A 15,583-nucleotide genomic window follows, 5' to 3' on the forward strand; every position below is an offset into this window, starting at 1 on the left:
AGGGACGCAATGTGTCAGTACAGCAGGCTTTTCAACAAGGTGGCAGGTTTTGACCAGAGTAACAGGTAGATTTGTTCTTTTTTGCATATTGGAACGATTTGCAAAAAAGGATGTTAAAAGGGAGATTATTTGAATTGCTAAGGAATATCAACCCACCATAAATCTTCTATGCAGGAAAAGCCATTACACTGTCTGTGCCGTGTTTATATCCATATTTGTACACGTGTAGATGTAGGGTTTTTTATATGAGCAGTAGACTTATCTTAAATGCGTGTTTCCTCTTGCAAGGATTTTTTTGTCTTTTGTTGTAGCAGTTTTAATTTTATCTCCGGCTTTAGAACCGACTAAACCAAGGGGTGAAAACATCACTACTATCTTCACAAGAGAAGGAGACAACGTCACCTTACCGTGTCACCTGGGTAGTTCTCGATCGTTTGACTGGAAGAAAGGCAGCCAGGAGGTCTTCTTCTACCAAGATGGCAAAGATTATAATCACGGCCTTGAGGGACAAGACCTCCAGTTCGAGAAAAGGGTGAGCCTGGCCCCAGGGGGGCTGAAGGCTGGAAAGGCCTCAGTAATCTTGCCCAATGTGACCAAGAAGGACAGCGGAGAATACAAGTGTACCGTCCTGCCCGAGGAACTGAAGAGTTTTATCCAGCTGACAGTGGGTACGTTTTTGGTCCGGTTTGTACAAGTCACTCACTCCTAGTCCTAGCTCTTACCGTGCCAACTTTTTAAGTTAAGGATTCTCCGTAAAAATAAAAGAGGCTGAAACTGACCTTGATCTATTAGAGTGCGTATGTAGATTTCTCTGTTAGAGCATTGTTGGAAAGAATTGAGATGTTAGTACACAACTCAACAAAATATATAACAATAATATATAAAGGTCTGGTCGTTTTTTTGATGTTCCATATTATACCTTTTTAAGTCAAATCTACAAATCTATACGCGTTAAAACAATTCAATCCTTAATATCTCTACCAACTTATTCACCAGCGACCTTGCTAATAAATTAATCACACCTTATTCATACTTTATTTTGTAACCGCTATGATTTCCATTTGTTGTTCGTTTGTTGTTCGATTTTTGCAGATTCTTTTTTTTTATTTTTTTTTAGCTTTTTTCTCATTTCAACAGCTAAACATTGGACCACACAATAAAAACTAAAAACTACTGTAAAGTTTCACAGCACCCTCTCCAGGGTTAGGGTCTAGGGCCGGGGTCTATTGGTAGGGTGGAGGTGTAGGACCACCAGGTAGGCCTAGCAGGTGTTTGGCCAGGCCACGCATATCATGATTCTATCCTGACCGAGTGCCCTCCTCCTGCCCACAGTTTCGGATCCTCAGTTGAGGCTGACTATCGAAGAGGCTCCCCTGTCCTCAGGCTGGGCCAGGCTATCGTGTGTCTCCACAGGAGGCCACCCCCAGCCCAGGGGTCTGGTTTGGCAGAACCAGGATGGAGCTGAGCTCCCTGCAGGACCAACAACAAACTCAACAGACGGTAGCGGCTGCTACCGTCTGCATCTTGACCTGAATGTGACCAAGCCAGGGAACTACACCTGTCTGGCCTTGCAGGGAGACGTCAACCCTGCTAGAGATACAATCCAATTATTTGGTGAGTGTTTTCAACTCCGCCATCTTGGGCTATGATTGTTTTTTTAGAGCAGGATTGTCAAGCACACAAGCATGTTCATGTGGTAATCCCACGTAGAATAACACTTTTCTCTCTCCTTTTGTTCAGGCAATTGGCAGTCGTCACCCAGCCATTTTTCCTGCTTCAAAGAAAACTTAATCTGTGGTTTAGCGGTTGGTTTTTCTATTGTGGTTGTTTGCATTATAATTATAATTATAATTATTATAATTCGTTATAATTCATACGATTATTTAAAAGCTCAACTTCGTGGTATCTATCTATCTATCATGGGGGATGGTCACACATCTGTAGAAACAGAGGACATTGAATTAAATGTTAAGGCATGATTGGTGCCTATTTTATTTCATACCTGCGTGCTGCATGGACAGCAGACTGTAAAATGTTGCGGTTCACTCGGGGACTGCTCCAAAAACTGCCTGAGGACTCCCTTTGTTCCAGGAGCTTTACACCACCTCCTCTCTGGACCGGTGGAGGGACTGCCATTACCTGGGCATCTGGGACTATTAAGGGCTCTTTATGGTTGGTGGTTTGTTTATGGTCTCACGCAACGCAAGAACCACGCAGACGCTTCGACGTAGTCGTGAACGTTTATGGTCCTGCGTCAGGTTTTAGTGAGCGGAGCAATCACAGCCTTGCGGCTGCAAGCGACGGAAGGTTACAATTTTTGGGAGGTGTACGTCAGGCCCTTGCGGTGGACGCAAGGACGTAAGGGGTCTGTAACCCCCTTGTGTTGTGTGAACGTGGGACCATAAAGAGCCCTTTACTGTTAGCCTCTTTAATTTACTTCACATTCCTATTTAATTATTTTATTGTATTGTATCCTTTGTTTTCAACTGCTGCTGGGCTGTTGTAATAAAGGAATTTCCCCATAAAGTTGTTATCTATTTTATCATCCGTACTTTCAGTACCGTCTACTAGTAAATTATACAATTTGTGCTGTATTTATTTGTTGCAGTGTTGCCAGATTTGACGGTGTCCCCCCCAATTGGACTACTTTTGATAACGTTAGGCTCGAATTTGCATTGTGCGGGTAGGCCTACATACAATTTAGGCTGTTTTTAAAAAAAAAGCATAAGATATAAGATTATGATTATGTTAATTTAGTCTCATTCAGGTGTTTGTTGTGCTCACGCATTGGAATTTTAAGAGCCTTTTATGTGTGGTGTATTAATGCCAGCTCATTGATGTAAGACACTGCTGCTGTCAGTGTGTCAGAGAGAGGGTTAAGTTAATGTACCATTAAGTTAATGGTAGGCCCTATTAGCCTACATTTCGAACAGTTGAACATTCATCTTTAATGCAAAAATAAAAATACATGAAAAGTGATGTGCATGTGTGCCCCAGTCGAGCTTTAAGGCTAGAATCGCCCGAACGTAGGCCTATAGTATAACGCCACGGTGTGTCAACATCGCTTATTAAAACGCTCCGACACAACGATGGTACTAAAAACGTGTTACAAATTTGCGCCGTAATATCAGGCCCTCCTCCTCCCTAGAGCGTTCAGCGCAATAGGATACGAGATGAAACATTAGGTTTCTACCGAACCCCAAAATAATTGTTAACACATCAATAATCAAAACATGAGGCTGTGGCAGCAGTGAGTCTACCTGATTTCTCAGACTGCGGTCACAACTCAAAACTAATGAGTTGGTGGTTGCCCTGGCAACGCCGGGCGCGCTGTCGGAGTGAGACTGCGAGCGGGCTGAACCCCGGGAAAACGTCACGTGTCATTGAATGGGTAGTGGTAGGGCCCTGGTGTGGATTACACACCGGCAGTTCAGCCAGCGCGTGCAGACGGGGCCAACACATTTTTTTTCTTTCTAAAAAAAAAAAAAAGGATAAGAAAATGGTGTCAATGGCGAACAACACACCTAACGCGACTGATGCGGTAGTTCGCAAACAATCGCCGACAAATTACCGTAGTGCATTTCAAAACAAAACTCGCTCGCCGATCCAAAAGAAATCAAAGAGACACAGAAAACAGACAATCACGTCGAGACTGAGCGACTCTGGCATCGAGGAGGATTTAAGCGCCCAGAGCCCTGTTGGGACAGTTGTGTCATCAGGTGAGGGGACGACTTCCGCGGGACAGCTCGGCCTGCTCTCCTGGCACCAGCACTACGGGAACGTCGGGTACAAGATACAGAAGGACAACGAGACGCAGTTCCATCTACCCAAGTGCTTGGCGCGCCAGCCACAGGTGGGCCAAGACGCTAAAAGAGTGATGTTAGAAGATGTTTTGTGACATATTTTGAGCAGTTATTGTTTCACTGCGCTTTAATAATATGTACGCTTTTTTGTCCTTTGTACATTGAAATGGCTAATTACAAAATGATGTTAGAACCAAAATCTTGACCAAAATCCATAGTCCTATATGAGTTCCGGCTGAATGTCCCATGCAGTCTAGATATTAACTGTATGCACTGTGTCATTGAATGTGTCCATGCAGGTCACGCCCGAGGCGCGCTGTAAGCTGGTCAGCTGGCTCATCCCTGTGCACAAGTACTTCCGCCTGTCCTTCGAGTGCTGCTGTCTAGCAGTGAACATCGTAGACCGGTTCCTGGCGTCCACGGCTGTTGCTGCGGACTGCTTCCAGCTCCTGGGGGTCACCGCCCTACTACTAGCTAGTAAACAGGTGTGTGTGTATGTGTGTGTGCATGGGTGTGTGCATGATTTTGTGTATGTTGTTGATGCACTCCCCCTTCCTATCTAATTGAATCAATCTTCCAACTCTCCCTGACCCCTAACCATCTAATCCTTACACTAACCCTAACTATTAACTAACCCTAACCCCCTGACCCCCATCCCCTAACCTATCCTTTAACCCCTGACCCCTTACCCGCCAAACCCTAACCCCCTAAGCCTGAACCTCTTCCCCCTAAGTGTAACCCGCTGACCCCTGACCCCTACCCTAGGTGGAGGTGTTCTCTCCACGGATCAGCCAGCTCCTTGGCCTGTGTTGCCACGCCTTCACCAAGGAGCAGCTCTGCAACCTGGAGTGCCTCATCCTGCTCCGCCTCCAATTCCGCCTGGCTGCGCCCACCCTGGCCTTCTTCCTGGAGTACGACATCCTCTGCAGCGAGGCCGCCCGGCCCCCGCCCCTCGAAGCAGGCAGCGGGTCCCCGACAGCCCGCCGGGAGACGAAGAGCTCCCGGCGACGCAGCGACCTCGCCAGAAGGATATGCGAGCTGAGTCTGGCGGACTACGCCTTCAACAGGTACCTGCCCTCCCTGACGGCGGCCTGCGCGATGACGCTGTCCTTAGAGCTCCTGACGGCCGGAGGGGAGCCGGATGAGTCCGGCACGCGCATGAGCCGCACACAGGACCTCACCCAATCAGAGGAGGGGACACCCTCTGGGACTTTTGAGAGCGAGCTCTCGGAGGATGAGCAGTCGTCGATGGACAGTGGCCCTGACCAGTCAGGCGACGGGCGCTCTGGGCGCTCAGCGGATGGCTTTGGGCCAGAGGAGCGGGGCTCCCTGTCCGGGGGGGGGCCCGACGGCGGGGCCAGCCACGGCCAAAACCTCGCCCTGGAGTGCACAGAGAACTTGAAGCTGTTGGTGTCGCTCAACCGAGAGACGTTACAGTCGATGTTGACGACGTCATGAGCTCGATTGGCCACAGGATGTCAACACTGCGATCCAGTATTTCAATGATTAGTGACTAATCATGTTAAAGCTTAGAAGATGAGGAAATGCACTGCACAAACTCAATGTTTACAGCCATCTGAGTGAGGCTTTATGAAGTGAAGGTGATATAGTAGTCTTGAAATATACCTCATAGATGGGCTTTTTTTATAGTTGATGTGAGTTTGAATAGTTTTCATTCTAGTATTGTTGAATGTATTTATTTTCAACGTGCAATTTCATTTACCATTCATGATTTTTTGTTTTTTTGTATGCAAATCCCAATTATTAAAACAATTTCAATAAATGAAATGTAATGCACTACAAACTGAGAGCCTACCGCTTCACTTGAATGTTAGCAATGAAACAAAATAGCATTTCACGAAAAATTACATGTTCATGGTAGGCTATAGTTGTGATTGAGTGAATAAAAAGAAAACCAGAGTAGAGGTTTAGGTTGAAGAAAAAGAAGCAATCTTGTTATTTTCAAATCTTGGTGTAAGCTTATCTCATTCTGATTTTCTAATGCTCTGAATATTTAGCATTTTAGTGTTTGTTTTTGACTACATAAACGTCCAATAATTGTTATCCTATTCGTGTCCATTGTCATGTCATGTAATGTTACCACCGATGTTTTGTCAAATAAAGTCATGTTACGTAAATAATGTATCATTCCACGTTTATTTATGAAAAATAGAAAATAAATATAGACAGACAGACATACAGAGAGCTGCCACACTGACGACCACACAGGTGTATTCATCGTCGAGGGCCAAACAGACACGCTCGTGTTTGTGTACAAACAGACATTTGTCACGATTGTTTGTCGAACTGTCTGCAGTAATCGCTCTTTTCCATTTCCTTTTCCTATTCGTAATCAATCGAGGTCATGCACTTTAAACAAATCGTAAATCAACATCCATGCACACGTTGTGGATGAAGGCTATCCCTCAATAACAAACGTCTGCCTTACGAAATTCATTCGCATAGCGCGCCAACATTTGTCACAAAAAATGTGTTCCCAAAGCGCACGGCGGTGAGTGGCACCTGGTGTAGTGGCGCGATTTAGCGCGGTCCCACTCCACACCGGACCAGGAAAACCGTTATGCTGCACACATTTAATCTCCGAGGACGCACACACTCCCTGGAGACGCATTCAAACGCGGTGATTGGCCTAAAAACGTGGGGCCGCGGCACTCAGCCACATGAACCGGGAAAATGTCGACTATATTAACTTTAAAACACACCATTTACTTCCCCAGTCGTCCTCCGTTTCGCTGTCGCCACACACTGATTTATTAAGATGCAAAAGGAGAGAAAATCACTTGGCAGTATTTGCCCGAACAAAATGGGTCCACTTTGCAGGAGAGCAAAGAAAAAGGTAGGCTACAGGGCTGCATCTTCTCTCCATCTGCATATCTTGAATTAAACAATGATTGTTGTTATATTGTTGCTGATTGTATGTTTTACTCGCAGGGAATAGTGTTGATGCCGAGGAGCAGCAGTCCGGACCCTGTGTTCGTCGACAAGATGCAATGCGTCGTAGAGCAAGGTAAACAAACACAAAAGTCATGTGTGTCACAAGCAGCAAATATCCTGTTCTAATGTATTAAATAGAAAATGCGTAGGACTAATTATCAACTAACATTGGGTGTCTTATTTTACAGCATTTGCAACAATTGCATGGGATGATCTGGATGATTGCGCATCTGTCCTGCACAGGGAGAGTGACTCTCTTGGCTCACAGGTATGGACAATTTCCTTTGGTGAATTTTATTTTAGATATTTTTCAAAGCGCTTTGCTGTAATTTTCAACGGTTGCACCGTGTACAGAATTATGACGAGATATTGGCTATTATAGAAAAGGGCAGTGTAGGTTGGATGCTACACTGGCGTCGTTGAAAATAGGTGGATGTACGAGGTTAATGTTTGACGCGTGACACGGAGTGATGGCATTCTGCACGAATCGCAGCGTAGCGTGCTCGTGCCACGTTTCCCCTAATTTGTTCGACCTCACAAGTTATGTCCACAAACTGCCTTAAAGGCTCAATTCATCAGACGGTCAAAAGAAACGCTCTTGTTTCCGATTGCGTGACCACACGACAAGACTTATTCCACAATGGAAAGCAAGGCGTTTTTCTCCCGAGATCTCCATTACTGCTCTTGGTCCTTGTGGGATTATCAGGTAGAGTTAAATAGAGCATGAATGTTTCTGTGACAATAATGTTTTGCCTGTTTGTGCAGTATGTTTCATATTGGACTCAAATTAATCACATTGTTTCTTCTCATCCACAGGTGAACGAGTCCGATGGAGATGACCAATACTTTGGAGAGTATGCACTGGATTTCATGGCAGGTGAGAGGAAGAACCATAGTGGAAGAACCATAGTGGAAGAACCATGGTGGCAGCAGTTGCCGACCGTAGTAGTGCGTAGAAGGCATACAAAATACTGATCCATCCAATGTCATTCTCCCCTCAGAGTCTCCTGGCTCATTGGAGAGAAGTCTGTCTCCGGTGGGCCTGGTCCCTTTCCAGGGCTGCATCATCCCCCCTCTCACGCCTCGACAAGACTTCCCTCCTCAGGACAGCCCCGCGGCCGTCCCCCCCTCCCCGGAGCCAGGCCACCACAATGCCCAGGATGGAGCTTCCTGGAGGGGCATGGCCAAGCACCAAGGCTGGCTCTTAGACAACTCCACACAAGTCAACCATCGGGTAAATAGTGGTTATAATGATAATTGCTTCAAATTTTGAACATTTATTATGAATGTATTCATTAGGGTGAGGGGTTCATCACATTCCGTCCTTCAGCTATAATTCATTCATCTTTTGCACAAAACAAAACATATTGCGGTCATATTGGCTTAAAAATAATCTGTAAACTGGCAGTTGTGAAACATTTACTTAGAGAGAGGACGCCTATATGCTGCAGTGTTCATAAACACTGCACAATCGAGAGTTCTCGACAATCTGAATTCTGAAATGTGTACTTTTTTGAATTTCCCTCCAGCTCCGCGAGACTCTTCATAGTAAACAGGAAGAGGTGGAGTCCCTGCAAGAGAGGAACGTTCACCTGAGAGAGCTGGCCAGCCGAGCCAAGCACCTGGCCTCAGTGCTGGAGGTGAGAATGTGCTCCGAAAACCCTAAATACATATCTGTCCACTCCATGACTTAACTCTCATGCCACATGAGCATCGTCCATACATCACCCCCATTAAAGGATTAAACATAACGTGTATGTTACTACTCTCAATCTCCCAGAGGCTGATGACAGTCAGTGGCCCCTATCTACACGAGCCGGCGCTGCCTTCCTGTGACAAAACCTCCAGCAGTCCCCATAAGCGGCAGCGTCTGAGTGAGGACGCTGAAGGTGAAAGTGTGTCTTCGGGCTCTGTGGAGGACATCCTGAGGGACATGAGCACGCGGTGCAACGCCGTCCTGCGCGGCAGCAGTGCCGTGGGACCTGGCGTAGCGCAGGCCTCTGACCAAGTGCGCATGTACGGGGCCTTTGCGGGCCTGCGGACCTCCGTCGCCGAGGGTTCTTCTGGAGGTGCGGGCGTGAGCGCAGACGGAACCGACTCGGAGGGCTGCGACTCGTCCTTCAGAACATCCATTCAGGATCACTGCACCATAAAGACCCAGGTGTTTCCCCATGGACATGCTTTCACCTCGAGGACTCAGACAGGAGGATATCGATTTCGCTGGGTACCCAACCAGAGCTGAGGCCAGACCTTTTAAGCCAAGAAATGACAAGACAGCCTAAATGTATCAGCTATTGTACAGTGGGTCGGGAGACTGAAAAGTGTAACGTAATGCTGCAGAGAAATGGTTCCGAGGGCATGGAGAGAGTGTGGGTGGGCAACTACTGCTTATTGGCGTCTAATAAGCTGCCATTATTTCTGTAAATGATTCAACAAGCTCTTTCTGAGGTAGCCTGCTAAGCTAACGACTCAGAGCTGTCACTCAGCCAAGTAAATAATACTGCCTACGCATTTGTTTACATTGTGTTCCTGTTTACATACCTCACATGTTGCAATCCTTCAGGGCACACATTTAACAACACTGACAAACAATGGCGCACGCCACAATGGCACATGTCATGAACTCCTCACCTCGTACAACATGTGGTATTGTATTTTTGTTTTGATTTCAAATAAATTATATATTTTTAAATATGCTTGTATCGTGTTTTGTTTTTATTCAACAAGGAAGACTGGTGTTGAATCTAAACAAAGGAATTGCTGGAAATCAATGACATCGATAGCATTTGGTTGAAATAAAGTATATTCCTTTGTACAAAACAATTGTCTAAGTTCCATTTTAGTAGTATTTATTTGCTTCTTGGGCGATGTGATGCTTTAGCTGAGCATCACACATGCCGGTTTGATTACGATTTACTCCAGGAACAGTTCGCACCACTTAATGACGGTCCTGTCATAGTACTAGTTGGTATTGTGGTGCTTGGTAGAAGTAAGTAAAGAACAAGCAAGACCAGTGAGGAAATATACCTAAACTAATACAGAGAGGAAGTGACCCTCTGACCTTTGCATAACCTTTCCCACTCTTGTGACGTCCGCTGTAGAGAGCAGGTTCATGTGACAGAGACTGACCAGAGGAGCCTCATTCTGACACCTGTTTAAACGCACACACTCACTCTGTTTACCGGAGGGCTCACGGGACGCAACCCCTTTTACTTGACGCTACAATACTGCTGTCTCTGAGGTGATTCGACACACCACTGATGAAGATAAGAAGATGCTATTCATTGACAGGCCATTCATTTTCATGTTTGAACACTTTCATTTGCAGTCATTGTAAGTCTGTGTCATGGAACTCATTCAAAACATGATGTATTGTACCCACACCACTGGATATACAGAACCAAACCAGCTTGAGAATCCCTGCAGTCATTTGCAGTCGAATTCTAATGGATTTGATGTTCCTGTTTACATTGTATTAAAATACATAGTGATAACAGCACTGCCTTCTTGGCGATGTCTGTATAATCAAAGGTACTTGAAAAAATTGTTAGAATATATTATAAAAATTATAATTTTCTTATTCATGAAAACAAATGAATCCAAGAATATGCTTACATATAGCTTATATACTATTACATGTACCATTATCTGCTGAATATGTAGGCCTATCTGCAAATTACATATACAATCAAATCGATCCTATATCACACATTTAATGTGAGACCAACGGATTTCCACGTGTACTGCTAAGTACGGCTAAGTAGTGTGCAACTGCCTTTGGTATGCGTGCCGTTGGTCCTACAGATACCTACCGTTAACCGTCGGACCCTTGTTGCCAAGGATAAGCAAACAAGACGCTTGGTCAAGCAGGGAACCTCAGCTTGGCTACTTGGGAGCGTCTTGAGGCACTGAAACACATTCGTTTCTCATTGGCTGAACACTGGCTAATGAAAATGGGGAGCCCTATGGGCTTTGTTTAAGCTCCCTGTGTGCGAATGACACATTTGACCGGTTAGGCTACCGCCAAACTACGGGGAATAATGCGCGAACGAAAGAAAAATATTGAAACAACAGACCCTACATTTCTATGGTGACTAATCCTTAAAAAAGGTGTTTGTTTCAATGGGGGAAAAATGTCTGAATAAACCTGGCTGGTGTTTTGCCTCGCCTCTTTGTACTTTTCCATGCCATTTTTGCTTTTTCAAAATGAATAGGCCTATTCTATTATACCTACAATTGAACAGGATAGAGGTGTGTGTGTGTGTGTGTGTGTGTGTGTGTGTGTGTGTGTGTGTGTGTGTGTGTGTGTGTGTGTGTGTGTGTGTGTGTGTGTGTGTGTGTGTGTGTGTGTGTGGGAGGGGGGGGGGGGGGGTGCTGTGCCATTTTAAAGCCTGAAAAACGAAGCTAATTTCTGCGTTTTCTCGGCCCTGTGGCATGGGAAGCATCTGTTAATTATCATCGAGTGGAGCACCTGTTAGGGAGGGCCAGGCACGAGCTCTGGGTGGTAGTGCATATGGAAGTGGCAGGTGGCGAAACTCCGTCCCTCTCGCGCCGTTCAACCCACTTAGCGCCATACAGGTCATTAGACGTGCACCAAAGGGTAGAATTGCCCGCGGAAATACGGGCCCAGAGCTCACCAACCACAAACGTATTGTTATTGGCACCAAAAAAAGGCAACTATAATTACGCTGAATTAATAATAAGGGGACGAAATACATGCCGCATTGGTAATGTAACAAATAGCTATGACAAAAACAAGCGACTATTAAATGATTATGACTTGATGATAATGGCCTATAGTGATTTTTTATTATATATTTTTTATTTATAAATAATAATAATAAAAAGGTACATTTCACCGTATTGTTTATGATTTTAATGTTGCTATGTTCTCAATCCAAATCGATTTAAAAATTAAAAAAAAGTGTTGCCACCTGCTAAAAAAGCAGCCACGATTAAAACTCTGTTATGATTGTTTGGCATGCGTCCTGTTACATGACACCGATGCCAAATCTAACTTTGTTGCGTTGCTTTCATTTTCCAAGTTAGTTTCCAGGGGAACTCACAACACTAAGAAAATCACAGAACACACAATCCCCCCCATTAAAGCCCTTCAACCGCCAATGGCGTGCCTCGAGATGCGCTTCCCGCTCTGCGGTCCGCCCGGGGCGCTTATTTAGGGGCAGATATCGCCCACGAGAAGCAGAGCAGGTGCGCATGGCGTGGCATGCGCAACCAAGTGTGTTTATAATGCGGGGCGTGAATTTCACTATAGAGTATAGGCCTATTGCATGGGGATTCTTCCGACCCAAACTGTATATTCGGACTCTTGGGTGGGTACCAAGGTCTTGTTGTTGAAACATCCCTTCTCCTGTTGGGATGGGAAGAAAATAATCAGAAGGATGCTTCGTGGAGAATTTGTAGAAAAGAGAAAATACTGTCCCTTGGAGTTGTCCGCCCAGAAGGTGAGGGTTTAAACTTTACATTCTATATAAACAACGCAGTAGGCCTATAATAATAGACACAATTATTCTCAAAATGAGGGAGTGTATGTTGTGGCAGTGGGGCAGTGATACGCTGCTGGCTGTGCTTATCTGTATGGCAGCTCCTTACTGCTGCTGCTTGTGCCGACGCATCATTTGTTAAAACAGTTTTTTGATTCGCATGATCAATCAAAGCAGCAAGATTTGTGTGTTCGTCTTGAAAACAACGTCAGTGCAGCTGTATGAGATCACTTAGTTTTGTTATGTCGTAGTCAATTGATTAACTATTTTACAAGTTGTGGTTGGTTTGGAGGCAGTGTAATGTTAGTTGACGTAGGCTATTATTGGTCAGCTAACAATGCTCTGGATCCTGACTTGCTACTTGAGACAACATCACACTATTCATACTTTTTAAGTCGCATTATCATGCCCACAACAACGTTTGAACTGGTCCATTTGGCACAGGCCTATAAGGCCGCCTGCATCTCTCAGTCACGCGTAAAAATGTGCAACTATGGACGTTTCTGGATGTGATGCGTTGTGAGTTTACTTAAGACATTGACGGACTTTCAACTGCAAAAGCCAGTTGAGGGAGTTAAGGGACTGGTCCAGGAAGCAGTGCTGAGCTAGTGGGTTGGCTGGAAGGCAGTGTCTTGTTAGCTGGTTTGTTGTGTGTTTTGCCAGCTTACCTGCTACTGCCCTCCTGCTATCCATGGAAACCAGCAAGGCGCTGTCTCCTCCCACTGAGGCCACTCAGATTTCAACAGGTTATGAGGAGGAACAGTTCATATTGAACATCAGTCCTTTTACACTGAAAAATATGTAACGTTTGAAATGAGATGTGCTCTGTTATAGAAATCTAATAAAACTATCCCAAATAACTATAACATACAATGTCGGTCAATGTTTTTTTGGTTGTATTTTAATATTATAGTTCTTTATTCTTCGTATTATCTATCTTTTATAATATTTTTAATAATAGTGAAAATGTCATTTTTTTTACAATTAAAAATGAAATAGCATGAAATTTAAGTTCTTAGTAAGATTTACATTTTCACTAGTCAGATTGATGAATGTGGTTCGATCCCCAACGTCTAGCAATTAGTCAGCAATTCACCACATCAGACCTCAATCTCAAGGTCAGATCTGGTGCACAGAGATGCATTAGTCAATCATGTCAATTGACATATTCATGACAGATCAATTAACTCTGAACATCGGTCAATATGCAGACTATAAGAGATCATAAGAGATTAACAGAAATTTGTTTTATTCAGTCGAACACGCTCCACTTGGCATGGACATCTTCAAAGGTTTTCACTGTCCAAATGTAGTCAGACACGAACGCGTGTACACAGTGGTTAGAGGAGATGGAGATTAGCACGTGGTTAGGTGAACACTTACAAACCTAAAAGAAACTGAGTCCTGTGTCTGAGCACCTCTTCACCGTTGCAATCAGCAATAAAGGAATGGACATCCGGATTGTTCTTGTTGATATTTTCGACATGACCACTGAGAAACCTTAAAACACATTTCCGTGCTACTGGTTTGAGTCTAGCACTTCTAGGTTCCTCGGCACTAGAACTATTTCTTTGTCTGGAAATACATGCTTTCAAATATGTCCACTCCACTCCGGTTTCATTCAATGGAGTACAAAAAAATGAATCAAAGTTCAACTCTTTTCTTCAGAATAATTTCGCGCACCAATGCCACGGCATCTTTACGCACGCTCTCCATGGGCTCCTCCGTTCGCCAGAATCGAACCACTTTCCCCTCCGGGCTGACCAGAAACTTCCAGAAGTTCCACTTTGGACTTTTCTTTGCAGATTCTGAGAAGAAAAAAAACGTTAAACATGAGTTATCAATAATATTAAATATATTATATTTTATTAAATATACCTAGGCCTTTAATATAGCGCACACCATCGCAGCCAGTCCAGGCCTAAATGCCATTACAATTATACAACTCAAGGCAATGATAAACACCGAAACGTTTAGACTCATCAAGGTAAATAAAGCCCCTAAACTGACCTGTGAGGAATTTAAAAGCAGGATCAGCCTCGGTGCCCATTATTTTGATCTTGCTGAAGAAGGGGAAGGTCACGCCATAGTTGGACTTGGCGAATGCTTCGATCTCCCGTGTGCCCCACGGCTCGGTGAGCCCAAACTGGCCACAAGGAAAAGCCAGCACGTTGAAATGAGACGTGCCCAGCTCTCGGTGGAGCTCTTGCAGTGAACGGTAGTTCTCCTCCGTCTGCTCGCTCTGACTCGCCACGTTGACAACCAACGACGCCTGTGCAGAACATAATAATAACAGCATGTTTGTTACTCATCATCGTACAAGTCCACACTTGGCTATTGATCACATCTATCTGTGTTCTGAACGTACAATGTGTGATGATGCACTAAACAGCTAAAACATGTCTACTAAAATAGTTGGAAGCAGGGTCCGACTTACTTTTCCACGGTACCTCTCCAAGGAAACGGTTCTCCCCTTTGCGTCTTTGACTTCGAAAGAATAAAAATCCTTAGGTTTCCTCGGCGAAAAGAATTGGGTCTGAAGAAGAAATAAACAGCCAACGCCAACTGTCATGCTTAAAAAAACCGTATACCTATTTACTTTTATTTTAGACGACTTCGTAGGGTAGCCCCCCAGAGCCTCCATGTTGGAGGAGGAAATCTCCTTAAAAAGGGGCTTTACGTCCTATTGCTGGGAGGCTGTTCGGGATCAGATTTCACATGCTAGGACCTCCTAAATTAGGTCTCCTCCCAAAATCAAAGTACCCACCGCAACAAAAACGTATGCATCAACTAACAATTTTTCATTGTATCTTTTCGTTTTGTTTTAGATAAACAATCCACCATCGATTGACGCGTGTTACACTAGTTTCCGGAGAAGAATTTGCCGGGGGTACGATAGTGATAGGGCACCGCTTGCCAGTACTCCTTTAGCCACTGGGTGGCGCTGTTCTCCCTGCTATGAGTTTGACACAGTCCGTCAAAGGTTGGCCTTGGACTCCCCACCGAGGGATTCAACAACAGAAACAACACAAGACGTCACAAATGAAAGTATGCAAGGTGTTTTAATATAATTTATATCCTTTCCATATTTAATATATATTCTACCATGATATATATTTTATATTATATTTATATATATTACATATTGATATTATATATTGAATGCAATGTATTTTATCGGCTCATAAAATGCATACAAAATACAAAACAAAAGATGAACAAAACCAATCCTTCTAGGTGCAGCGGTGGAAGTTGAAGCTGATTTCAGGAGTTGTACTCACACACCACCTATCCCACCACCCGTCTTCTCTATACGGAGCA

General features: G+C 44.4%; 3 protein-coding genes across 3 annotated transcripts; 2 read left to right on the top strand and 1 right to left on the bottom strand.

Moving 5' to 3' along the window:
* Positions 1-9: 9 nt before the first annotated feature.
* Positions 10-5,261, top strand: ccno (cyclin O; the record flags this gene model as incomplete). Its single annotated transcript, XM_084468172.1, has 6 exons — positions 10-65; positions 424-664; positions 1,414-1,500; positions 3,614-3,853; positions 4,103-4,288; positions 4,569-5,261. 6 exons carry the CDS (start codon positions 10-12, stop codon positions 5,259-5,261), a joined length of 1,503 nt encoding a protein of 500 aa, XP_084324298.1.
* Positions 5,262-6,582: 1,321 nt separating this feature from the next.
* LOC311343889 (multicilin-like) lies at positions 6,583-9,000 on the top strand (the record flags this gene model as incomplete). The annotated part of the gene is made up of 7 exons (XM_084468861.1): positions 6,583-6,660; positions 6,756-6,831; positions 6,947-7,026; positions 7,575-7,635; positions 7,760-7,992; positions 8,288-8,398; positions 8,539-9,000. 7 exons carry the CDS (start codon positions 6,583-6,585, stop codon positions 8,998-9,000), a joined length of 1,101 nt encoding a protein of 366 aa, XP_084324987.1.
* A 4,498-nt stretch (positions 9,001-13,498) lies between these two features.
* Positions 13,499-14,906, bottom strand: gpx8 (glutathione peroxidase 8 (putative); the record flags this gene model as incomplete). Its single annotated transcript, XM_084468360.1, has 3 exons — positions 13,499-14,070; positions 14,273-14,534; positions 14,700-14,906. The coding sequence occupies 3 exons, from the start codon at positions 14,904-14,906 to the stop codon at positions 13,907-13,909; spliced, it is 633 nt and encodes a 210-aa protein (XP_084324486.1). The 3' UTR covers positions 13,499-13,906.
* Positions 14,907-15,583: the final 677 nt, after the last annotated feature.

This window comes from Micromesistius poutassou (genome assembly GCF_964030765.1).
Source record: "Micromesistius poutassou genome assembly, chromosome: 5".
NCBI lineage: Eukaryota > Metazoa > Chordata > Actinopteri > Gadiformes > Gadidae > Micromesistius > Micromesistius poutassou.